Source organism: Sturnira hondurensis, unplaced genomic scaffold (genome assembly GCF_014824575.4).
Source record: "Sturnira hondurensis isolate 20B ecotype Veracruz unplaced genomic scaffold, ASM1482457v3 Scaffold0019910, whole genome shotgun sequence".
Classification (NCBI taxonomy): domain Eukaryota; kingdom Metazoa; phylum Chordata; class Mammalia; order Chiroptera; family Phyllostomidae; genus Sturnira; species Sturnira hondurensis.
The window spans coordinates 1,896,550-1,923,736 of record NW_028092541.1 but is presented as its reverse complement, the minus strand read 5'-3'; the positions used below and the strand labels follow the sequence as shown (position 1 = coordinate 1,923,736).

At 33.8% G+C, this 27,187-nt stretch overlaps 1 protein-coding gene across 5 annotated transcripts in view; it reads left to right on the top strand.

The window, feature by feature from the left end:
• LRRIQ1 (leucine rich repeats and IQ motif containing 1) overlaps positions 1-27,187 on the top strand; it is a 230,067-nt gene that overhangs the window by 39,689 nt on the left and 163,191 nt on the right. For all 5 annotated transcript variants that reach the window (XM_037028441.1, XM_037028438.1, XM_037028437.1 and 2 more), the window contains exons 11-12: positions 22,521-22,714; positions 23,251-23,378. In XM_037028441.1, the coding sequence (XP_036884336.1) occupies positions 22,521-22,714; positions 23,251-23,378 (322 nt within the window). The remainder of the gene's footprint in view (positions 1-22,520; positions 22,715-23,250; positions 23,379-27,187) is intronic.

Here is a 27,187-nt window from a genome sequence, read left to right as displayed (position 1 = left end):
ATCGCTATAGTGATTATTAAAGTTTACAAAACTGATCTATGGGAAATCTTTTGTATTTTAAGTTAATATTTTTTATTTAAATTTTTAAATAAATAGCTAAAGCAAATGAAAAATAGGTGATATATAATGGATAATCTAGTTTTTTCCCTCCCACCTTTATGTTACATTTTTGACTTTTTAGAAGAAACATTTGAAACTAAATTTTGAAAAAAATGATGAGGAATGGCAAAACCATTTTATAAATTTTGTTTATAAAAAACACAACTTAAAATAGTAAATATATTAATAGATAACTTTTTATCATGTGGCATTATTTTATTTGTTTTATCCCTATTAATTCATTTGTATCATATAATTGCTATGATTTAGTTACTGTTAAATCTTTATTTATTTATTTTTAGTTAAGATAACTGAAGCACAGAGAGGTTCAGTAAATTGTCTAAGGTCACACAGTAAATAAATGATAGAGTCAGGATTTGAAACTCAGCAGTCTACCCTTGGTACCTAGTTTTTTATTGCCTTTTTCTACTGCCTCTCTGATAAATATGCATTTAGTATTTCAGGTTTTCATTTTAGTTATATATCGTAGTGTGATTCTTTATGCTGAAAATCTAATGATTTAAAGGTTTATTCATTTATGAATTTACTAATGAAAAAATTTATTGAGCACTTATTATGAGCCAGCACTTTTCCAAGTAATAGAACACAGCACTCGGATATTACTGAGGATGCAGTAATAAACAAAACAATTAAATATCCTGATTCTTACCAAGATTATCCTAATGATAAATATTTATATATAGAGAAAGAGACTATGGGTAAATTGCTATATCTCATTTATTAAATATTGGTAAATATGAAAATAAGTATGATTTTAATGTGTAAGAGCAAATTTTTTTATTTTTCTCATTTATGAAGCTTCTGATGTGCTATTTTATGAAAACTTTAATCTGGAAAAATATTCCTTTAATGCCAGAAATTAATTTGTTTATTTATAAATTTCAGGTAATATATTCTTTAAAATATTGTGAATTGATAGAAATGCTAAGAGTTTTTTTCCTCTGCTGCCTTATTTTCAGATTATATTGCTTTCTGGAAGAGTGACACTAGTATAGAATAAGAACAAAGGGTGCTGAAATAATTCAGCATTTTTGCATAGTTTTATTGCTGTGTTGTGGCTTATAGGGAAAATACGACTGTGTTAATTCTTGCTACCAATTGTTGTCTCTGGAACATTAGAAAAATAGTGACGTATAATAAAGCTTGGATATTTTGCTTGTAGAAATGTTTTTTATTATATACTTAGTGAATTCTTTGGATTCCACTAGATGGTGCTAGCTTACTCTTTAGTTTTTTAAAATTTTATTCAATTTTATTTTTTTAAGTTAAATTTGTTAGGGGTAAATAAGATTATAGAGGTTTCAAGTGTAGTTTTCTATGACGCGTGATCTGTATGTTGCATCATGTGCCTACCACCCAGGGTCAGGTCATGTGCCATCACCATGTGTTAGGCCCCCATTCCTCTCCCTACCCTCACAACCTCCTTCCCTCTGGTAACCACTACACTGTTGTCTGTGACTGAGTTTCAGTTTTATGTCCCACATATGAATGAAAGCATATGGTTCTTAGCTCTTTCTCACTGGCCTATTTTATTTAGCATAATATTCTCAAGACCCATCCATGTTGTTGCAAATGGCAGTATTTTATTTTTTCTTATGGTGGAGTATTCTGTTGTATATGTGTACCACATCTTTTTTTTTTAAAGAATTTAAGCAAATATTTTAGTATTTATTCTGACGTCTTCTTTAGGTTCATCCTTTTTGTTTGTTTGTTTTTTATTTAATTATTTTTCAAGTACAGTTTTCTGTCTATTACTCCCATCCCACCCCCCGTGCTCTCCCCTCCCTCCCATTTCCACCCTTTTTAGTTATTGTCCATGTATCCTTTATATATGTTCCTCTAAATCCCTCTCCTATTTCCCCTGAAATTCCCTCCCCTCTTCTCTCTGGTCACTGTCAGCCTGTTCTCTATTTCAGTGTCTTTGGTTATATTTTGCTTGCTTGTTTGTTTTGTTGTTTAGCTTCGTGTTAAAGGTGAGATCATATGGTATTTGTCCTTCAACACCTGGCTTATTTCACTTAGCATAATGCTTTCCAGTTCCATCCATGTTGTTGCATAAGGTAGGAGCTCCTTCTTTCTTTCTGCTGCATAGAATTCCATTGTGTATAGGTACCATAGTTTTTTGATCCATTCATTTACTGACGGGCACCTAGGTTGCTTCCAACTCTTGGCTACTATAAATTGTGCTGCTATGAACATTGGGGTGCATATGTTCTTTGGGATTGGTGTTTTGGGGTTCTTAGGATACAATCTCAGCAGTGGAATTGCTGGGTCAAAAGGCAGGCCCAATTTTAGTTTTCTGAGAAAATTCCATACTGTTTTCCATAATGGTTGCACCAGTCTGCAATCCCACTAACAGTGGACCAGAGTCCCCTTTTCCCCACACCCTCTCCAACATTTGTTGTTAACTGCTTTGTTTATCCAATCATGTATTGAAGGACAATTTGTTTGTTTCCATGTACTGGCCACTTTATACAAATAATGCTGCAATGAACATAGATGCACATATCTTTGCAAATAAATGTTTTCAAGTTTTTTGGATAGAGGGATTGCTGGGTCATATTGCACTCTGTTCTTGATTTTTTTAGGAACTTCCATGCTGTTTTCCATAGTAACATACCAGCTTATATTCCCACCAGCACTATTTGAGGGTTCCTTTTTCTCCACAACTTCGTCAACACTTTTTATTACTTGTCTAGGACCAGATGGTTTCATCAGCAAATCCTACCAAACTTTTAAAAAAGATTTGAAACCTATTCTTCTCAAACTCTTCCAAGAAATGGAATAAGAGGCATGGTGGAGTGAAAATGGAGACAACTGTACTTGAACAACAGTAAAAAGAAAAAAAAGAGGCAATAGATTCTAGCACATTGTATGAGCCCTTCCTAACCCTGATACCCAAACCAAGGATAACATACAAAAAAAGAAAACTGACCGATGTCTCTGATGAATACAGATGCAAAAATCCTAAACAAAATACCAGCAAATCAAATACAGCAATGCATTAAAAATATATGACTATCATTCCAGGGGCACAAGGATGGTTCAAAATACATAAATCAATCAATGTAATATACTCTATTAACAAAACAAATGATAAAAAACATACAATCTTATCAATAGATGCAGAAAAATTGGATAAGATACAATCTCCATTTATGATTAAATGGGTATAGAAGCAAAGTACCTCAACATAATAAAGACCATGTATGAAAAACTCTCAGCTAATATATTCAATGACGAAAAATGAAATATTTTCTTCTAAAATCAGAATAAGAAAAGGATGTCTACTCTCACCACTCTTATTCAACATAGTACTGGATGTCCTAGCAAAATCAATCAGACAAGAGAAAGAAATAAAAGTCATCCAAATTGGGAATGAAGAAGTGTCACTTGTTGCAGACGACATGATTCTTTACGTGGACAACCCTGAAGACTCCACCAAACAACCATTAGAAACAATAAACAAATGCAATAAAGTTGCAGGATAGAAAGATGATGTACGAAAAACCACTGCATTCCTATGCAGTAAAAATGAAATTTCAGAAGTATATGAAAAAAATTTCTTTTGTAATTATGACAAAAAGAAGAAAATACCTAGGGATAAACTTAAGGTATGTGAAGGACCTATAAACTGAAAACTACAAAGCATTATTAAAAGAGATTGGAAAAGACACTATGAAATGGAAAAATACTCTGTGTTCATGGATTGGCAGAAATGACATAGTTAAAATGTCCATATTGCCCAAAGAAATACACGAATTTAATACAATCATTATCAAAATGATTTTATTTTTATTTTATTTTTTCAAGAAATAAAACAAATCATCAGATTTGTATGGAAGCACAAAGGACCCCAAACAGCCAAAGCAACTCTCTTCAGTTTTGAAATACAACGCAATGCGTAATACCAAGTTGGAAGGGATTTTATGTATTTGCTAGTCTAGGCTTCTAAGTTTATAGAGGGAAAAAGAGACCCACATAGTTTTCATCTAACTCCTGGCAGAAGTGGGGGTAGAATGCAAGTTGCCTGATTCCTGTTTCAGTATTCCTCCCATGCAGCATGTATGATCCTGAAGGACTATTGCACTGAAGTTTAAAAACCCCATCATGTTTATAGGTGACTACCAAACGTATGGAGCAGCTAAAGGAGATAGGTGCTTACCAAACACGTCAGTGAAAAGCTGCAGCCAATTTAACATTTTTACTTTGGCTGTTTCTTACAGGCAAGTTGCTCCTGCCCTCACCTCATGGCAGGAATGTTTTGTGAGACCATTGACTCATTTCTATGGAGGAATTAGATATTTGTAGCAAGATGTCCAAATGCCAATTTTGACCTGGGCAAGGGCCCTTTGAGGGATAAGCACACTTGGCTTCGGCTTTATTTTGTGGGACTTAGGAAACTTTTAAAGAGCTAAGGAAGAACTTTGAAGCAGTACACTCAAAAATATTTAAGCAGCCCTGGCTGGTATAGCTCAGTGGATTGAGCATGGGCCTGTGAACCAGACGATCGCAGTTTGATTCCCACTCAGGGCACATGCCTGGGTTGCAGGCCAGTTCCCAGCAGGGGATGCATGATAGGCAACCATACATTGATATTTCTCTCCCTCTCTCCTTCCCTTCCCCTCTAAAGATAAATAAATGCAATCTTTAAAAAATATTTAAGCAATTCTTTATGTTTATTATACCTAAATCTTTTTAGAGAGGCTCTTAAATATTTTTTTGGCTATTGTTATGTTTCGTTTTGTCTTGGATGAGGAGTGGAAGAAATATCAGAAATTTTGCCTGGGAGAAAATAATTGTATTAATATATTGAGGAGTAATAATATTCTAAGGTAAGGCTTTCTGTAAGTCTGTTTTGCTCAGTTCTCATAATTTGACAGCAAACTATTTGTACTATTAAGAGAGGAAGGGTGGCAACTTATAATTTCCTTCCCATCTAGATTTTTTATCCAACTTCATTGACTGATAAAATTACTGTTTAATCAGTTGTGTATAGATGTTATTTTGAGTGTGTATTAATATCCTATTCCTTCTTTAAAGTTTAGCTCAAACATTAACGTTTAGCATCATTTCACTCTGAAGACTGATTTTGTCACCACAGTTATAGTTTTTAAACTCCTTGTTTTCATTAAGGATAATTGTTAAGGAACAATGATAAGAATCTTTTTTACTACCCAGCACATGAAAGTGTTATCAAACTCTACTTTAAAATATTATTTTTAATTCTCCCAGTAAGATGAAATCACTCCCACTCCACGAATTCAGGAACAAAGACTCCGACAAGTTAGCTAACTTGTTTATATTCATTTGGCTGTTTTTAGAAGAGGCATGTTTATTGAACCTGCCTCAGAGCCTCTGCACTTTTCATTATATTATATTCTCTGTTGATTAAATTGTGCGCTGAAAATGTTAGTATAGTCCTGGAGAAAATTATAACTTCCATGGTGATGGTAGATTATATATCTTTAAACTTATAGCCATTTTTTGCTGTGTATATATTTTTGATGCCATGCTATTTAGCACATACAAATTTATAACTTCTATATTTTTCTGCTGAACTGATTAATTTGATCACTTGTAAATAAATGTCTCTTTTCATCTGTATTAATGCTTTCTGCTTTAGTCTTCTGTGTCTGATATAATCAAACTAAATTTCTTTTGGAATCAGACTCTAACACCCTTATAAATGAATGAGGATTTCCCTCAAACAGCTTTCATTTATGTTGGCTATATCTATTGATATTTACGGTATTAGAAAAAAATTAGAAAATATTTGTTTTTATTAATTCACTCTGAGGTGAAGATAATAAATCTTTTGCAACTTTGCATTCAAAACAGTTCTATAAATTATAACAAAACCAACACACACACATACACATGAAAAGCCACCCCACCACATACACACATGGTGTGATCACCATATACACATACATGAAAACCAACACATCATAATCATATGTGGTGTCAGCACCCCCACACACATGAAAGGTCATTATTACCATATTTTCAAATCTCTTTAATGTTCTGCTTAACATAAGATAGTTGGATTTCCATAGTTTTTTCCCCCCCATTCAGTTTGCTATAATATATCTCATGTAGCCTTTGGAAAACTCCACTGTGTGTTTTCTTTAAAAATTATACTTTACTGTTATGCTATTACAGTTGTCCTGATTTTTCCTCTTTGCCCCTTATCCACCCAGCACCCCCTACTCCCTCAGGCAGCCCCCCCACCATTGTTTATGTCCATGGGTCATATAAGTTCTTTGGCTACTCCATTACCTGTACTGTATTTTACATCCCCATGGCTATTCTAAACCTACTACCTATTTGTACTTACTTCCCTCATCTCTTCACCCACTCTCCCCCTTCCCCCTCCAATCTGGCAACCGTCTGGTAACTAACTTCTTTTGCTGCTTTTAGAGTCTTTCTTTATCTTTAACTTTTGGCCTTTTATATATGATGTGTCTTGGAGCAGACCTCTGTTCATCCACCATAATTGATACTCTCTGTGCTTCCTGGACTTGTGTGTCTATTTCCTTCACCAAATTATGGAAGTTTTCTTTCACTATTTTTTCAGGTAGATTTCCAATTTCTTGCTCTTTTCTTCTCTTTCTAGAACCCCTATGTTACAAATGTTGGACCTCTTGAAGTTGTCCCAGAGGCTGGTTATCCTACCTGCATTGTTTTGGGATTCGTATTTCTTCCTGTTTTGTGTGGTGTTTTTTTGGTTCCTTAGGTTCCAAATCATTGATTTGATTTTTGGTTTCATCCACTTGACTGTTGTTTTCCTATAAACTGTTCTTTATTTCAATTAGTGTATCCTTTGTTTCTGATTGGGTCTTTTTTATGCTGCTGAGATCTTCCCTAAGTTCCTTGAGCATCCTTATAACCAGTGTTTTGAACTCTGCATCTGACAGATTGCTTATCTCCATTTTGTTTAGCTCTTTTTTCTGGAGTTTTGATCTGCTCTTTCATTTGGGCCATATTTCTTTGTCTCCTCATTTTGGCAGCCTCCCTGTGTTTCTATGTATTATGTAGAGCTTTGACTCTATGTGTTGGTAGTGTGGCCTAATGTATTAGGTCACCTGTAGGGTCCAGTGGCACTACCTCCCCTACCACTCAAGCTGGGTACTCAAGGTATGCCCTTTGTGTGGGCTGAGTACACCCTCCTCTTCTAGTTGAGCCTTGGTTACTATTGGCAGGTCAATGGGAGGGATTTACCTAGGCTGGTCAGCTTTGACCACTGACCACCAATCTCTGCTTTCCATGGAGGATCGGCTGTGCAAGGGCAGTGTGGTGGTGCTCTGACGTGGTCTGTAGCTACCCACTGGGTACACTGGCCCTGAGGTTTCCCTAGTGGTGCAGGCCAAGTCAGCCCCCTCCTGTGTTTTTCCTGGGGCACCCTGCCAGATCTGTAAAGCAACCTGAGATGACTGCTACTTGTGCTGGGTTTAGAGATTTCCCAGGTGAAGCCAAGCTGGGAATCTAATCTGGCTGCCATTAGGGCTCACTGAGGACAGCTCTTGCTCGTTGGATAGGATTTAGGAGCCAAGTCCAACCATTCTTATGGAAAAGCAGCTTGGGTGGGCCATAAGTTGGGTCAGTGTCTCCAAGGCAGATCAAACAGTGTTAACCAGGTTGTTGGAGTCTCAGATATGGCACCAGCTTTCTAACTCTGTGGGGATAGGGTTTAGGAAAGAAAGAGACAATGGCCTCTGCTTTCTTTGGTGCCAGACACTTCAGTTTTTCCCTGTGTGCCACTGTGCCTTTCAAGCTGCTACCCCAGTGCTGGAGCTCAGAAGGAGTGAGACTGAGTATGTGAATCCATGTGTGGATTCTTTAAGAGGGACTGCTTGGGGCTCTAGCAGTTTCTTCCACTGACTCAATTCCCACTAGTTTTTGCAGCCAGAAGTTGTGGGGACTTAACTTCCTGGCACTGGAATTTTAGGCTGGGTGGCCTGGTGTGGGACTAGGACTTCTCACTCCTGAGATATCCCTCCTGAATTTTTATCTACCATACATGGATGTGGGACCAGCCCATTCTGCATCTGCGACCCTCCTACCAGTCTGGGTGGATGTTGTTTCTTTAATTTCATAGTTGTCAGATCTCCATTAACCTCAATTTCATAGTTATCAGACTTTCATTCAGCTCAATTTCTGATGTTCCTGAATGATGGTTGCTCTATATTTTAGTTGTAATTTTGATTTGGCTGTGTGAAAAAAGTCATGTCTTCCTATGCCGCCATCTTGACTGGAAGTCTCAATCACAATCCTCTGTGCTCCTAAATTGAAGGTAAAAAAATAATGTCTTAGAATTATTATGAAATAATTTTGACTCCATAGAACCTTTAAAAGTGTCTCTAGGTGGGAGATTCCTCTGGACCATACTTCGAGAATCACTGGTTTAGTATTTACATAATGTATCTTTTTCTTTTCTTTTTTTAAAAAATATTTTATTTATTTATCTTTAGAGGGGAAGGGAAGGAGAGAGGAAGAGAAACATCAATGTATGGTTGCTTCTCACGCATCCCCTGCTGGGAACGCGCCCCTGCCGGGAACTGGCCTGCAACCCAGGCATGTGCCCTGACTGGGAATCGAACCGAGATCGTCTGGTTCACAGGCCCGTGCTCAATCCACTGAGCTACACCAGCTAGGGCCATAATGTATCTTTTTCTGTTCTTTTACTTACAGTATTTCTACAAGTTTTATTTTTGGTATGTCTTTTATGTAATGCAGAATTTTGTTGACTTTGTTATTATTTTATCAAGGCTGTCTGACAAATTCTAACTTTGATTTGTAGCAGTTAGTCTCTAAGAATAAATTAAGTGTTATTCAGTAATTAAGTGCAATAACTGATATACTTGAGTTTAAATTTACTGTTTCACTATTTGATTCTACTTCTTCTGTTTTCTTTTTTCTCTTTGGTTTGGTTGAGGTTTCAAGTTATTGAATTTTTCCTTTCTGTTTTACCAGTTGTATAGTAGTATTTTGCTATTCTTTTGGTTTTCTATAAATATTATGTCATGTCTTCTTGATTTACCAAATCTAAATTGGTACTTTCCTTTTATTCTAAGGTGATGACAGTGTCATAAAACACATAAACTTCACTACCTCCCTTCCATTTTAGTATGCTGTTGTTTTGTATTTTAATTGGAATACTTTAACACATTAGTATTTTATGAAGTCCATTATCATTTGGACTGCATTCACCCACTTATTAAAATGTTCCCATTGTTCTTTATTTCATCTTTCATCTACCATATTTCATCTAGTGCAAATTTGCTGAGATAAACTTTCAGATTTTATTTGGCTAAATATGCTTTTTTTAAAGATTTTATTTATTTATCTTTAGAGGGGAAGGGAAGGGGAGAGAGAGAGAGAAACATCAATGTATGGTTGCCTCTCATGCATCCCCTGTTGGGAACTGGCTGCAACCCAGGCATGTGCCCTGACTGGGAATCTAACTGCGGTTGTTTGGTTCATAGGCCCACACTCAGTCCACTGAGCTACACCAACCAGGGCTGGCTAAATATGTTTTTAACATAATATAGACATATTCATACATATTTGTATATGTATTTTGAGATATCAACTTACCATTTGGCATATATTTTGCATTATGAATGTATTCTATTTTATATGAGCTTTCTCTGCTTAAGGTGATGTGCAACAATCTGTTGATCTTTGGAAGATAATATTTCCCTTTTTAAATATCTTTTTTGGTCTTTTGTTTTTATCAGTTTACTCTGATGTTTCTACTTGTGTTCACCTTAGAATTTATTCTGCATCAGTCTTTTGTGCCTCTTAAATCTGTAAGTTGGCATCTTTCTTCAGAGTTGGAAAAATTCTGAGTCATCATTTCTTTATGTATATATATATGTGTGTGTATATATATATGTGTATATATATTATGTATATATATATATGTGTGTGTATATATATATACAGAGATATAGATCCCCTTATAGTCCCTAATCCTCTTACACTCTTATAATTATACTCCTTGTAATTTTTTTAGCATCTCTATGCATCACTCTGAATGTTTTATTGTACTCTGTCAGTTTACTAAATCTCTCTTAAGCTGTGTCTAATATAGTGTCCAATCTATCCATGAAAACCTCATTTGTGTTTATTATAGTCTTTCAATTGTAGAATTTCTTTGCTTCTTCTATTTACCATTCCATTAATATTTTATAATATGTAATACATGCATTTTAATATATAGATTTTTATATTTAACTTTTATTTTAAATGTTCAACAAAGTTTTGTTGATTTCTGTGTTTGATAACATGATTATCTGATTCCATATGGATGGTTTCTATTTTTTGTTTATTTCCTTGGTTTTCACATGATTTTATCTACTTACTTTAAGTTTTTTATTACATTGCAGTAAGAGATACCAGGAAAAAACAAAGCTGTATGATCTGTTTGGGACTATGGTGCTGTTGTTTTCCCCCAGAGGTATTTATTGTTTCCAGCTGCAAGCACGAGCAACCTCTGTGCAGCCAAATGCATGCATGTATTTATATTGACTACTTAAAACTGGGCTTTGTTACCTTGGAGGCTGTTCTCCATTTGGGTTAATGTATAAGCACGTGGAGGTCCCAACCAAAAGTGGGGTAGGAATTCCATAGGCCTCCTTTTCTGGGGAGAAAGGACCCTGGAATCCACACTTTTGACTCCAGAGGATTACATCCTGTCCTTTCCTAGAATTAATAGATATCATAAATAATGTGCTCATTTCCCTTTTTCTGGAACTTAACCCTCTTCTATAATATTTTAGTTCTATGCCTTGAGCAGTTGTGTTTTGTCATTTTTCTAGTTATCAGTAAAGAATTGTTTCTTGTTACCTACTTACCTAGTCCCTCATTACTGTTAACAGAAAGCCTTTGCTACATTTCCTATTCCTCCCTCCCTTCACCCTGTCTTCTTTTGAGTTGATTGGTGTGATTTCCCCCTCATTTTCTCTTTTTTCTTAATTCTTTTAATACTTATATGTTAATTAATTTAGTGGTCACCATGAAAATAAAATGTGCTCAATTTATCTCAACTTATTTTATGTCCCTACTTAAACGTTCCTAACTTATATATGCTTTTTTTTTATTCAGGATTTTAAATGCATTTTTATTTAACTCTTCATGGACTACAGTGTAGTTATTTTGTATAGCCAGAGTTTGATTATATTTGCCCATATTCATTGGTTTTATGCCATTTACTCTTCTTTTATTTAAGATCCTAAATCACCTTTTTCTTGATGTAGGTCCTTTAACATTTCTTGTGGTTATAGTTGGAAAATTCTACAAGATTTTGTTTGCCCGCAAAAGTCTTTATTTCACATTCATATTTGAATCATTTAACCAACTGTATTTTTCTAAATTGAAGTTTATTTTCTTGGAGTAATTTGTAGACATCTTTTCATTATTTATCAATTTCACTGTTGCTATTAAAAGTCAGATATTAGTTACATTTCTGGAAGATCTGAGGGTATTTTCTATGCCTATTTCAAGTATTTTTCTTTGTTATTGCTGTTATACACTTTTACTCTGATGCATCTAGGTATGAATTTCTTTTTCATTCATTCTGCTTGAGGTTTGATGCAATGAATGAATACGTGGCTTGCATTCTAATATTATTTGTCTATGTGTTAGCCATTTTCTCTTCAAATGTTTTTTTCTTACTCATGTTTTCCTCTCATTCTGAAACCCTAGATATATATTACATTTTCTGATGCTAGCTTTTATATTTTCTCTTTTTTGCTGTCTTTAGATAATATCTACATATTTGTATTACAGCTGAAAAATTCTGAGTTGCTATTAATCCCGGTTATTGAGTTTTTTATTTCAAATAATTCTAATTTCCATGGGGATCTCATTTTTCTGCAATTTATTGTTTCTGCTAACTCTTGTGACACCTTATTTTATTGAATATTTCATGTGATTTTTTTGTCACCTATTTATTTCCCTTAAAATTTAAGCTTTGGGGTTATTCTTACATAAGGTATGAAAGTTCATTCTTTAGAGAGAATTTCTCAGATGCTGCGAATCATAATCTGGATTGGTTTCTGCTACATTTTGAGGGGAAGATTTCTGATCACAATTGAAGTGAATTTGAGCTGCAAACCTATGAGAGAGTCAGCTTGTGTTTATTCATTTAAGAGGCAGATTTTTCCCCCTCTTTTGTTGAGATTTGAAACAATTTTATTTCTTGTCCTCTGGTTGGCTATAGGTGATTGGGCTTCCATGTTTTTGTGGGATTGTCTGTTATACTTCTCTACTATCGGTGAAGTATGAGTTTTGTTGCCTCAAACTTTGAGTCTATAGAAGTCAATCTTATTCATCAGATTTAACAATTTTTTCACACTGAAAACTGGCTTTATTGTTCTGCCTATTGTCTTTGCCTACCATATTTATCAAGATTTTGGACTGAGAATTGTTAACTTTCTTAACTAATTTAGAAACATTTTTAAAAATGTAAAAACTATTTTTACATTTGCATTTATGTTCTAAGAAGTATGCCCTCCTAGAGTTCTTCCACTTTGCCTGTATAACAAACCCTTTTGAGGATGACAGAAACAGGTTTTCCTAAGTTTTTCTTCTGTTCTATAACCTTTTGTTGGTGGTGGTGGTTGTCAAAATTAAATACAGGGTAACAGTTCTATTCCATAATTACTTTGATTTTTTCAAACATACTTTTTTTTTAGAATATTACACAAGAAATGCATTCTCGTTAAAAATAGTGAGGTATACAATATATACAGTGAAATTTTCCCTCTCTACTTACACTTTCTCTTTTGTATTTTGTAGGGTTAACCACTGTTCATAGTTGTTTATGAAAGAGTTAATACCTTGTTCTATTACACAAAATTATAGATGTGTAATTTACATTCAGGTGCACTCGGGCATTAAAAGTCTATGTATGTAACTTAGGTTTTACACACAATAATATATCATAGAAATTCTTCTCTGTTAGAATACTTTGTATTAAACATTATATATATCCATTTTATGAATTCTCCATAATTTATTTAACTATTTCTTTATATATAAACATTTAACTTATTTCATTTTTTCTTTGTTTTTATATAATATGGCAAAGAATCTATCTATATACTATTTTATAATTTTATGTGTATTTCTATATAGTGGATTCCTAGAAGTAAAAATGCAAAGTCAAATATACCTTTCTATCTGGAGCTAAGAATCTTGGTAATTCACCAAATTGGAATCTTTAACAGTTTTTAGAACAGATTAATCATACATTCTCTGTATGAAGATTAAAAATTGTATTGTCTTAATAATCAACATTGACTGATAAGCTTCATTTTATTCTTTCTAGCCAGACACGGTATACACTGATCATTGTTTCCTACATATGCACACAGCACTAAGTGGACGCGTGTGTAGCATGTGTGAGGAACAGCAAGGAGGTTAACCTGTTAGATTGTTAACCAAGAGAAAGAAAGGGACGGCAGTAGTGGGTGAATTCAGAGAGAAGGATTTGTGGGCCATTTTAAGGGCTTAGAGGGACTTCTCTCCATCATTGTGTACCTAAGAGTCGTTCACGTTCATTGTCTCCACTTCCACTGCTCTATATTCTAAAGCAGCGCTGTCCAACCTGCGCCCATGGGCCTCAGGCAGCCCAGGATGGCTATGGATGTGGCCCAAAACAAAATCATTAATTTACTTAAAACATCATGAGATTTTTTTGTCTTTACATGGCACAGTGTCACATAAAACAAATGTACATACAATGACATTTTATTACTTGGATATGTACATTTTCATATTAGTGATTACAAACTTGGGGACTGCTGTGTAACTAAGGTTATATGAGGACATTTTTGCTTATCTGTGGTGGTAGATATAGTGAAAATTATGCACAGACCTTTTGTTTGCCCACCAGTTTTCATTAGTGTTTGTGTATTTAATGTGTGGCCCAAGACAACTCTTCTTCCAGTGTGGCCCAGAGATGCCAAAGGTCGAAACCCCTGTTAAAAGAATTGTTCCCTTGATGGCCCTGGCAAACGCTGCCTCATCACTGCCAAGGCAGTGGCCTCCTCGCTACTGTTTTGCCCAAACTTACTCGCACTGTTGACCACATATAAGTTAATGTAAGTTTAAATGCCTTGATAATTGTAAATTATAGAATCTTATTTTTATTTTTACTAACAACTATTGTTCACACAGAATTCAGTTTGCCTCTTCCTCTAGTCTTTTTCCAATTGTTCTCCTGCTTTACCTGTTGTTTCCTTCTGGCCCTAATGGTTTTATTTTATTTTATTTTTTAAATATATTTTATTGATTATGCCATTACAGTTGTTCTATTCCCCCCAATTCCCCTCCACCCTGCATACACCCTCTCCCACCATTCCCCCCCCATTTTAGTTTATGACCACATGTCTCAAGTTCTTTAGATTCTGTATTTCCCCTACTATTCTTGCCCTCCCCCTATCTATTTTCTACCTACCATTTATGCTACTTATTTTCTGTACCTTCTCTCCCCTTCTCATCCCACTCCCCTGATGCTAACCCTCCATGTGATCTCCATTTCTATGGTTCCACTCCTGATCTAGTTGTCCTCTTAGTTTGCCTTTGTTTTAGGTGTGGTTGTTAATAACTGTGAGTTTGTTGTCTTTTCACTGTTAATATTTTTTATCTTCTTTTCTTAGGTAAGTTCCTTTAACATTTCATATAATAAGGGCTTGGTGATGATGAACTCCTTGAATTTGATCTTATCTGAGAAACACTTTATCTGTCCTTCCATTCTAAATGAAAGCTTTGCTGGATAGAGCAGTCTTGGATGTAGGTCTTTGGATTTCATGACTTGGAATACTTCTTTCCAGCTCCTTCTTGCCTGTAAGGTTTCTTTTGAGAAATCAGCTGACAGTCTGATGGGAACTCCTCTGTAGGTGACTGTCCCCTTCTCTCTTGCTGCTTCTAGGATTCTCACCTTCATTTTAATCTTGGCTAATGTAATTATGATGTGCTGTGGTGTGTTCCTTCTTGGGTCTAACTTCTTTGGGACTCTCTGAGCTTCCTGGATTTCCTGGAACTCTATTTCCTTAGCCAGATTGGGGAAGTTCTCCTTCATTATTTGTTCAAATAAGTTTTCCACTCATGGCTGTTCTTCTTCCCCTTCTGGTACCCCTATAATCCAGATGTTGGAACATTTAAAGATGTCCTGGAGGTTCATAAGCCTCTCCTCATTTTTTTTGAATTCTTGTTACTTCATATTTTTCTGTTTGGTCATTTTTTCTTCCTTCTGGTCCACTCCCTTGATTTGAGTCCCAGTTTCCTTTCCATCACTATTGGTTTCCTGTGCATTTCTCTTCACTTCAATTAGTTTAGCCTTCATTTGTTCCTCTAATTTGTGACTAAAATCAACCAGTTCTGTGAGCATCCTGCTCACCAGTATTTTCAACTGTGCATCTGAAAGGTTGGCTATTTCTTGGTCGCTCAGAGTTATCAGCTCTGGGGCTTTGAGATCTTGAGCCATATTTTGGTCTGTTCGTACCTGTTAGGAATGAAGAGCGGAGCCCTAGGTGTTCACCAGGGCAGGGCAACTCAGTCGCTGGGTTGTGATGCTGTATGTGGGGGCAGGGTCAAAAAGGGGCTATGGCAGTCCCCTCTACTTCTTCCCACTGCTGCAGTCTGTGCAGTCTGTCTCACTGCTCGCTCCTTCACTGGTTTATCTGCACGCGAATGTGTGACCTTGGTCAGCCTGCCACCTTGCGCCCTCACTGGGTCCACCTGTTGCTACCCCACACCTGGGACCTGCCCATGGCTGCCTGAGTACCTAGGCTTGGGGATCTTTCCTGCCCGACCCTGCTCAGCTTCTGGCTCTGCCCCTCTTACCAGTCTGACTGAATGGTTCATTGTTGTCGGACTTCTGTATAGTTTAATTTTCTGTGTTTTGGCTGCATTTTTGTTTACTAAAACTTTGTTGTCTTTAAACTTGGTTGTGGGAGAAGGCACAGTGTTTCCACCTACACCTCCATCTTGGCGGAAGTCTGGCCCTAATGTTTCATCTTTGCTTCTTTTGGGGGTGAACTTTGAAGTTCTCCAAACATGGTATCCACTCTAGAATTAGAAAATTTTATTTCTCATTAGCTCTGTAAAGCTTAATAGCCATTCACATGGCTTTTAAAAATATTGTGCTTAGCTCTGGCCAGGTGCTCAGTGGGTTGGAATGTCGTCCCATACATCAAAGTGTTGAGAGTTCAATTCATGGTCAGAGCACACACCTAGACTTTGGGTTCCATCCCCAGCTGGGGTGTGTATGGGAAGCAGCTAATCAATATTTCTCTCTTACATTGATGTTTCTCTCTTCCTCCATTCTTCCCTTAAATTGATAAACATATTGACTTAATCCTCAGGTGCGGATTAAAAAAATATTGTGCTTGCTTAAGACATTTAAATATTTGATTAAGGACATGTGAAGTTACATAAGTACAAATTTATATTGAGTAGTATTTCCGTATGCCTGGAAAGCATTGATCTGTTTCTGTGGGTTAATTGATTTCATCAGATATAATTTTAAGGCATTCTATATTCCAAAGTGTTTTTTCATTTCGTAAGACTTTAAACTACATTGTGGGTAATATATATTTACTCATATATAATACACTGCTTATATTCCCTTGGAATTGATAATATATAATTAGTCTATTATTTTAATTTAGTCAAACATAGGGCTAAACAATTTGCTCCCTGAATGATATCAGATTATTTTATGTAAGTTATGATATTTTATTTTAATACAGGAAAATACCAACACATTGATCCTGGGTGAGAAATGAAAAATATATAATTACTTATATTTAAGTCTTTTATCCATCTTGAGTTTATTTTTGTGTATAGTGTAATTTGCTTGAGTTTCATTTTTTTTGCATAAAGCTGTCCAGATCTCCCAACACCATTTGTTGAAGGGGCTATTTTTATTCCATTTTGTGCTTCTGCTTACTTTATTGAATATTAATTGAACATAGAGACTTGGGTTTATTTCTGTGCTCTCTATTTCATTGATCTATGTGTCTGTTCTCATGCCCGTACTAGACTGTTCTGATTACCATGGCCTTGAAATATAGTTTAATGTCAGGTATGGTGATCCCACCTACTTTGTTCTCCTTTCTCAAAATTTCTGCAGCTATTCAAGGTTGTTTATGGTTTCATATAAATTTTTGAAGTGTTTGTTCAATGTCTGTGAAATATGTCATTGGTATTTTAATAGGAATTGCATTGAATCTATAAATTGCTTTGGGTAGTATAGACAATTTGATGATGTTAATTTTTCTAATCCATGAACATGGTATATGCTTTCATTTATTTGTATCTTCCTTATTAATTTCTTTTTACAGTGTTGTCTAGTTTTCTGAGTACAGGTCTTTTACCTGCTTCGTTAGGTTTATTCCTAAGTACTTTATTTTTCTTATTGCTATAGCAAATGAGATTTTCTCCTAATTTCTGTTTCTGATATTTCATTGTTGCTGTACAGAAATATAGGGGAAAAGGGGGAGGGTTGCAGGAATAAGTATAAAGGACACATGGACAAAAACAAGGTGGGTGTGGAAATGGGAGGGAGGTGGGAAGGGCTGGTGGGGTGTAGGCTGGGATGGGAGTAAAAGGTAGAAAACTATACTTGAACAACAATTAAAATTTAAAAAGTGAAAAAAAATGCCTTTGATTTCTGTATTGACTTTGTATCCTGCTGCTTTGCCATATTCACATATTAGGTTGAGTAGATTTTTGGTGGAGTCTGTAGGGTTTTCTTTGTACACTGTTATGTCATCTGCAAACAATGACAGTTTTACTTCCTCCTTTCCAATTTGGATGCCTTTTATTTCTTCTTTTTGTCTGATTGCTGTGGATAAAACTTCCAATACTATGTTGAATAGGAGTGATGAAAGTGGGCATCCCTGTCCCATTCCTGATCTTAGTGGGAAGGATTTTTGGTTTTGTCCATTGAATATGATGTTGGCTGGAGGTTTTTCATATATGGCCTTTATTATGTTGGGGAATGCTCCCTCTACTCCCACTTTGCTGAGTGTTTTTATCATAAATGTGTGTTCTACCTTATTAAATGCTTTTTCTACATCTATCAATATGATCATGTGATTTTTGTCTTTGCTTTTATTTATGTGTTGTATTACATTTATTGATTTGTAAATATTGTACCATCCTTACATCTCTGGGATGAATCCCACTTGATCATGGTGTCTGATTTTTTTGATGTTTTGCTGGATGTAGTTTGCCAGTACTTTGTTGAGGATTTTAGCATCTTTGTTCATCAGTGATATTGTCCTGTAGTTTTTTTTCTTTGTTGTGTCTTTGTCTTGTTTGGTGATTAGGATGGTGCTAGCTTCATAAAAAGAGTTTGGTAGTCTTCCCTCTTCTTGGATTTTTTGGAATAGTCTGATAAATATAGGGGTTAGCTCTTCCCTAAGTGTTTTGCAAAATTCTCCTGTAAAACTGTCCAGTCCAGGGCTTTGTGTAATGGAATTTTTTTGATTATTGCTTCAATTTTGTTAGCTGTTATTTGTCTGTTTAGACTTTCTTCTTCTTCATTCAGTTTTCAAAGATTATATCTTTCCAAAAGTGAACAAAGAAGCATGGTACCATAAAAGTCCAAGAAGAGAAGATAGGCAAGAAAATCTCAGATATTCCATGCAACAATATTTTACCAATATGTCCCCTAGAACAAGGGACTTACAGAAAAGAATAAACAAATGGGACTTATCAAAATAAAAAGCTTCTGCATGGCTAAAGAAAACATTAGCAAAATGAGAAGGGAACCAACTGTATGGGAAAATATATTTGCCAATGATACCTCAGACAAGGGTTTAATCTCCAAAATATGCAAAGAACTCATACAATTCCACACCAGGAAGACAAATGACCCAATTAAAAACTGGGCAAAGGACCCGAACAGATACTTTTTTAAGGAGGACATACAGAGGGCCCAGAGACATATGAAAAGATGCTCAATATCACTAGCTATCAGAGAATGCAAATTAAAAACACAATGAGATTCCACTTCACACTAGTCAGAATGACCAACATAAACAAATCACCAAAAATTAGTGCTGGTGAGGTTGTGGAGAAAAGGGACTCCTAGTGCAGTGCTGGTGGGAATGCAAACTGGTGCAGCTAGCTGAGGAAAACAGTATGGAATTTCTTCAAGAAACTAAAAATGGAATTGTTTTTCAACCCAGCAATTCTACTACTGGGGTTATACCATGAGTACACTGAAACACTAATTCAGAAGAACCTATGCACCCAAATATTCATAGCAGCACAATTTACAATAGCCAAGTGCTGGAAGTAGCCTAGGTGCCCATCAGTAAATGAGTGGATCAATTGACTGTGGTACATTTACACAATAGAATACTATGCAGTAGAAAGAAAAAAGGAGCCCCTACCCTTTGCCACAGCATGGATGGAACTGGGGAGCATTCTGCTAAGTGAAGGAAGCCAGGAGGTGAAAGACAAATACCATATGATCTCACGTATAAGTTGAACCTAGTTAACAAAACAAACAAACAAAATATAACCAGAGACATTGAAATTAAAAACAAATTGAGTGTAACCAGAAGGGAGAGGGGAGGGAAATATAATGGGAAAGAAGGAAAAGGGTTGTAAATGAACATGTATAAAGGATCCATGGACAAAACAAGGAGGCTAGGGCAGGGGAAAGTGGTGGTAGGAAAATGGAGACAACTGTATACTCAAACATCAATAAAAATATATTAAAAAATATGATTACTGCCTAAACTTCAATGTCAATTTCTCTTTTCTTCTTTGGATCTTCTATGCATTTTCCTGCTCCTCTAAGATACTGTGTAACATTTTTTTCATCATAAAAATTTACTTTTAGCATAAAAATACAATATTTTTATGAGTCATTCATAATGTTAATTTGCTTTGACTCACATTATTAGAGATACTGCAATTTTGAAATATAATCTTTCTTGAAATATATCTCTGAAATACTTTACAATACACTCATAATCCATTATCTGAATTTTAAAAATATGGTATAGAATTAAGTTTTCTTGTGAGATCTTTGTAATGTTATTTGATTATTTTTTATTTCTCCATTTTTGCTGTAAGCAGGCTCTCTGCCCCCCTCTTTTTTCCTGTAAATCACATCATATTGTATAATCTAAGGAACAAATATTTAGTTAATGTTTTTTTTCAGGATAAATTGATTACATAAATTCCAAATATTAGTTTCTATACATAATTATGTTTCTTTTTAAGATTACGTTTAAGTTTATTATCAAATAATTTTTTCTAGAAAAACATATCTATTTCAAGATTTCATTGAAAATATTTTGTGACTTTGACAAGGAAATCAGATTGGAAGTCGATTCTCCAGGGTTTAGCCTCAGTGTTCCCCAGACGTACAATACTCACTGAATATGTTCTGCCTATCAGCACTTACTCTAATCCTTAAATAATATTTCTGGTTTCCTAGAATTGTTTAGTTCATAAAACAAGGTATTACCTGTAGAGAACATAAGCAGTCCATTGTTCAATCTAAATAGCACTTTATAGATTGTTACTATCTCCCATAAAACATTGTCCAGGTTTATTGAGAAATAATTGACATACATCATCACTGCATATGTTTAAGGTGTGCAGCCTGATGGTTTTACATGTACTGTGAAGTGATACCACAATAGGGTCAGCTAACACACATCTTCTCATGTGGATGCAATTTTTAAAAAAGAAGAAAATGTTCCATGTGATCAGAACTGATAGAATTTACTCTTTAAAAAACTTTACAGCAGTGTTAGCTGCATTCATTATATGGTATACCATATCCCCAGTACTTACTTACCTTGGAAGTTTGTGCCTTTTAATCACCTTCTTCTAATCTCCCATTCATTCTTGACCTCCTGATCCTGGTAACCACAAGTCTGATCTCTTTCTATGAGGTTGTTGTGGGTTTTTAAAAAATTTTGTTTTAGATTCTACATATAAGTGAGATCATACAGAATATTTGTCTTTCTCTGTCTAACTTACTGCAGTTAGTTTAGCATATGGCTTTCAAGGCCATTCATGTCATTACAAATGGTAGGGTTTCATTGCCTTTTTTTTAAAATGGCAGACTAGTTCTTTCATGAAATTTTTACAGACATTCTCAGCATCCCTTTCCAGTACTAACTATAGTTGGCTTTTAAAAACAACCTTCTCAGTTTTTTACTTATGATCCTTCAGCTATGGTCTAAGCCTCCTCTAAGTTTTTTTAGATAGTATAATATTGGTTTTAAGTTTATCTGAGCAAAAAGGAGGCCACTGTGACAACTTTAAAATACTTGAAAATATACTAATATTTATATTTATTTTATTTTTTAAATTTTATTTTTTAATTACAGTGATGTACACTACACTATTATATTAGTTTTAGGTATTCAGCATAGTGATTAGACATTTATATACCTTTCACAGTGGTCACTTAAGTCTCATACCTAGTACCTGACAGCATATAGTTATAGTATTATTGACTATTCTATATGCTATGCTTTATATTCCTGTGACTATTTGTATAATTAGCAACATGTACTTCTTAATCTCTTTCACCTTTTTTTAACTTATCCACTCATAAGTCAATTTATTCTCTGTATATATGAGTTTCTTTCTGTCTTGTCTGTTTATTTTGGGTTTTTGATTCCACATGTAATGACATAATATGGTATTTGTCTATATCTGACTTAGCATACTGTCCTTTAGGTCCATCCATGTTTTCATAAATGGAAATATTTAATTCTCTTTATGGTTGAGTAATATTCCATTGTCATGTGTAAAATGAAATATTCTTTATCTATTTGTCTATCAATGGATACTTAGGTTGTTTCATTGCTTGTTATATGGTTGTACCTACTTTGTTTGGAAGGTAGATATCTCAGTGGAAGTAAAATGACATTTAATATTATACATTAAAACTTAAAAAGGGATTCAAGTGAAATATATCAAATTGCTATTTTTAATACCTGAAACAAACATGACCAATACAAGATTGTATACCAACTATACTTAATAAATAATACATTAAAAAAACAATTCCTTGAAACTGAGGTAAGCATCACTTTTTTAAAGAGTCCACATATATATTCATTGTTCCATTCTCATTCAGTGCCCAATGTATGTCTTTAGCATTTTGTTTAATTTTCAATTGATATAGGATATGTGATTCAAAACTACATCTTCCAAGTAGAAGTTTAAATAATGATAATACACTTTACACATTTTCCATCAGGAATTTGGCTCAAGCCTTCACTTGTAATTAAAAATATTAGAAAATATAAATGTGCAATTATTGGGAAAAACCTGAAATTCTCCTTTAGAATCTGGAAGAATCATGATACAAGTGATCTTGGAAATTTTTCTTCCAGGTGGTTTAGAATCTTTGAAAAATCTTCAGCGACTAGTTGTGGACCACAATCAGTTAATTAGTACAAAAGGCCTTTATGATACTCCTACCATTATATACCTGGATTGCTCACATAATCATCTTACTAAACTGGAGGGTATTGAAAATTGTGGATTGCTTCAAATACTGAAGTTACAGGGAAATTATCTAAGTGAGGTAATTGCTTCAACTTAATTGATTTCTGTGATTAATGCAACATTTTTCTTTTGATGGAAATATCAACCAAACATTTTAAAAGCAACTTTGATTATTTTTCTTCTTTTTTTGTTTACCATCTGTATCTTATTTTCAGTTTATTTTAAACTGTTATACTTTTTTTCTATTTAAAAATGTTCACTATAGTATATTTTTAAAGAAATCAAGTTTAACAGTTTTTCATAATACAACATATAAGAAATAAAAACTTTTGTATTACATTTTAGTATGTAAATGGGACCAAATTTTCTATCATGTGATTCTAATTAAAATTTATCAGAACTGTCTTGTATAGAAAAAAACAAATTCTAATTATGAGGTTAATTCTTTAAAATTTTATTTTTATTAAAATTCTCATTACCTTATACTTTGAACTTCGATATGCAGTTTACCAAATATATATGTTGTTAGTTTTGATAGGTTTTATATTTTGAAATTTGGTTAAATGACAAATATTTTGCTTAATATAAAAGCTAATGATTCAACTTTCAATACAGCTTCCATCCTTGGAGAATCACGTTCTGCTGAGAGAACTGTACCTGGATGATAACAGCATTTCAGTAGTGGAAGTGTTTTCTTCATACTGGCTGCCTTTACTACAAAACCTCTCTATGTCTCAGAACAGGTAAAAATGAACTTCATTTAAGCAGTAAATTCAGAAATTATTACTTAAATGTGTGATCTTCAAAATAAGTAGAAAAGCTGTTAGCTCTTTCCAGTAATTCAGTGAAAGTGTATCCTGTTAAATTGGTATATAAATTATAAATACAACTTTATAGATGAAAAAATTAAAATGTATTGACATACCCTTGAATTTTAGTAGACTTTCAATCCTACTCACTCTGTTTCTTTTTAATTATAAATGGAGAGTACTCTCAGGATAGGTTTGTTTATATTTGTAAAGAATATGGTCCTTAGAAAATGCAGGAGGTAGTTAATTTAATTCAGAAGGATGTCTCATTCTCTCAAATGGTACTTATTAAGTCCTGGAAGAACGATTTTTAATCTGCTCTCAACTTGCATGTCTTTTTGTAACTGTTAAAATGGATTTAAATTTGATTTCCCTAAGGGTATAAAATAACACTTAAAAATACTTTTAACATTAAATTGACATAGGTATCTGTCATAGAAGATCCATTTGAAACTACCAAACATCTGGATCTTTGTAGAGAATAACCATTGAAACCAAAACAGGAGCACAAAATGTATATGCCTCCCTCTGCTTAATATTTCATTGAGACCCGTTCACTCTAATATGATTAATTTGTTTATGAAAGGCCCATGGAGTAGGAGAAAGGAACCACCTTTAACAGGAATTCCTTCTTTGAGTTGTACAATTCTGGCAAAACAAGTGAACAAGGACAACCCGATGTTAATATAGGCATCTTTTCCCCCCCAAAGTGAAGTTTTCTCTCCATCTAACCACAGCGGTGTTCATTCTTTGAGCACATACGCCCCCAGTGATTTAGCTTCCACCTATGAAACTGTTCCATTATTTTTCAGATCAAAGCTGAATGTGTGTTCAAAAAATTCTCTCAGATCTAAAATATGTTTTAGTCAGATCTAAAACATGGAGGGTGATTTAACTTGTAAAGGACATTTATTCTGGGGCCAACAATATCAGATAACAGTTTGTAAGTAATCTGGGCCATTCAAAAACACATTGGATCCAATAAGAGATAAAATTTTAATAGAAATGCTAGCATATTTAGCATATTCCATAGAAATAGTTCTCAAAGCACAATGATGAGCATAATATTTTAAAAGATTAGAAAAATGTATATCAAGAACATTTTTGAGAAAAAATGTCTTTAATTTCATTGAATAATTTCAATCATCAAAGAAATATTCTACTTATAAAAGTAAAAAGTAATATTGGCTGATAATACATTTTTGCCCTATCAATATGATATTACTAGGAATTATACATACTAAACTATTAAAATGTCTTTTAGAGAGGACAACAATAATTGGGAAACTTAAGCCAAACAGTCATTTATAATTTTGTTTACTTAGTCTTACACATTTGGGCACTGAGGTGGTGCTTCCTGTTCTGGAAGGTACAGAACTGACTCATGTTCATTCTCTAAAAAACTCTTAGGAATAAAATAACTTAATTTTTGAGCTTAACTATGTTTTTAAAAAATGAAATTACTATATAATTAATATATGCTATTTTGAGCTTTTTAATAATGTTGTCACTTACATTTGAATTTAGTTTTCATGGGTCTCTCCTGCAACTGCCTACCACTTCTGAAGGGCGAAGGGAGAAGGTCTAGGGAACCAGGGAAGTGTGACTGATATGAACGGACAATTATTTTCTAAAATCATAGTAAAAATAATTTTAAACCTTAGGATTTTTCATAATAACATAATATGAACTGTAAATATCACCCATTTTACATTAAGCTTTTACATGTGCATTGACTTTTTTTGGAGCCATATCAGGTTTGGTAAAACTCAGAATCAGCAGATTTAGGTTTGAATTGTGAATCTACAATTTATTTGTCAGTTGACGTAGAACGACTGTTTTCTCACAACCCAAACCTCACTTTTTTCATGTGTAGAAAAGGATAGTAATAACTACCTTACCTACTTTGTGGGATTTTAATGTAAATCCAAGAGGATAATGTATGCAAATACATTTTGCAAACCTGAAGAGAATTTTATAAAGAAGGTATCTAGATTTTTGTCTGGCATGTCTTTTAAATTATATTTTTTCTTTTAATTTTTGATAAATATTTTCATCACAAGGAAGAAATTGTGTCCATATGCTCTTCTTCCAACAAATGTAATGCATATAAAGAATGATACTTAGTACATATTGTTTGAAATACTTGTTTCATCCTGACTTCTGTTTTAAATTTTCATTACGAAATGTGACTGTTTTAAGTTTGACTCAGTGGAGTTCTAACTGGAAGACTCTCTGGCTTCACAAGCCTTTTACCTACAGTGAGACTCTAAGTAGGAGCAGAAAATGAAAACTATTACCCATTGGCTGCTCATTGTACAAATCTTTTGCTTTTTGTCGTCTTTGAAATTTATATCTTTTTTATGCCCAGGGCTAATGTGACAAGGTCAAATGGTATTAGGTTTTCACTAATGTCCTTTGTCTTTCTGGTTTGAATTTTCTTAGGAAAAATATACGCAGAATGTCAGTAAAAGGAAAAGTTCTAGAGGTCTTTTTTCTTTTTTTAAATGTAAAGATTCTACTATTAGGTTTCTACCAACTTAATGAATAGTCATAAAGGTGAAAGTAGCCAGTTTCTTGATTAAAATTTCCCCAAAAGAAAAAGAACATGATTTTAAAAATATGTCTATCTGAAGAGGTAAAATCTCAATATTATATAAGTATTTGGTCAAACTAAACATTGCTTTGCTTGAATAGATATTTGAAGATGGGGATTTTTGTTTTTAATTCTAAAACTTTATTGGCTATGTTTATTTTATACCTTCATATAACATTTTTCTATATGTTGTTATGTAACTTCTTGGTGAAAATATAATATACTCTGAAAAAGGAGAAAAACTCATTTACAATTAATCTTTCCAAATCCTTTTATTAGAAGAAAAAGACTATTAAAGGTAGAAAACAAATAATAATTTTCTTGTTAGTAAATACATTTATTAAAATCCTATTTTTACTTGAATAACTTTAATTTCTTACTTGTGATAATGATGTAAAACACGCCTGACTAGGATATTAGGGCTTAAATTCACTAAGTATACATTGACAAAGTTTTAACTTTCTTCTTTTTTTATTGCTCTTTGTTTTTCTGTGTACTTGTCACATTTTAGTAAATTTTACTATTAAGGACCATGTGTCCAAATATTGAAATATATGTATAAATCTAATGGCCAATATTTTCTCATTTTTTCTATTATTACCTTGGATTTTTCTCCTGGAAATTGGTTTTAAGAAGTAGTGTGGTATAGGTTTAGTATAAATAATAATATTGTGTGAGTTNGGAGAAAAACTCATTTACAATTAATCTTTCCAAATCCTTTTATTAGAAGAAAAAGACTATTAAAGGTAGAAAACAAATAATAATTTTCTTGTTAGTAAATACATTTATTAAAATCCTATTTTTACTTGAATAACTTTAATTTCTTACTTGTGATAATGATGTAAAACACGCCTGACTAGGATATTAGGGCTTAAATTCACTAAGTATACATTGACAAAGTTTTAACTTTCTTCTTTTTTTATTTCTCTTTGTTTTTCTATGTACTTGTCACATTTTAGTAAATTTTACTATTAAGGACTGTGTGTCCAAATATTGAAATATATGTATAAATCTAATGGCCAATATTTTCTCACTTTTTCTATTATTACCTTGGATTTTTCTCCTGGAAATTGGTTTTAAGAAGTAGTGTGGTATAGGTTTAGTATAAATAATAATATTGTGTGTGTTTAGTATTGGCTACATTCAG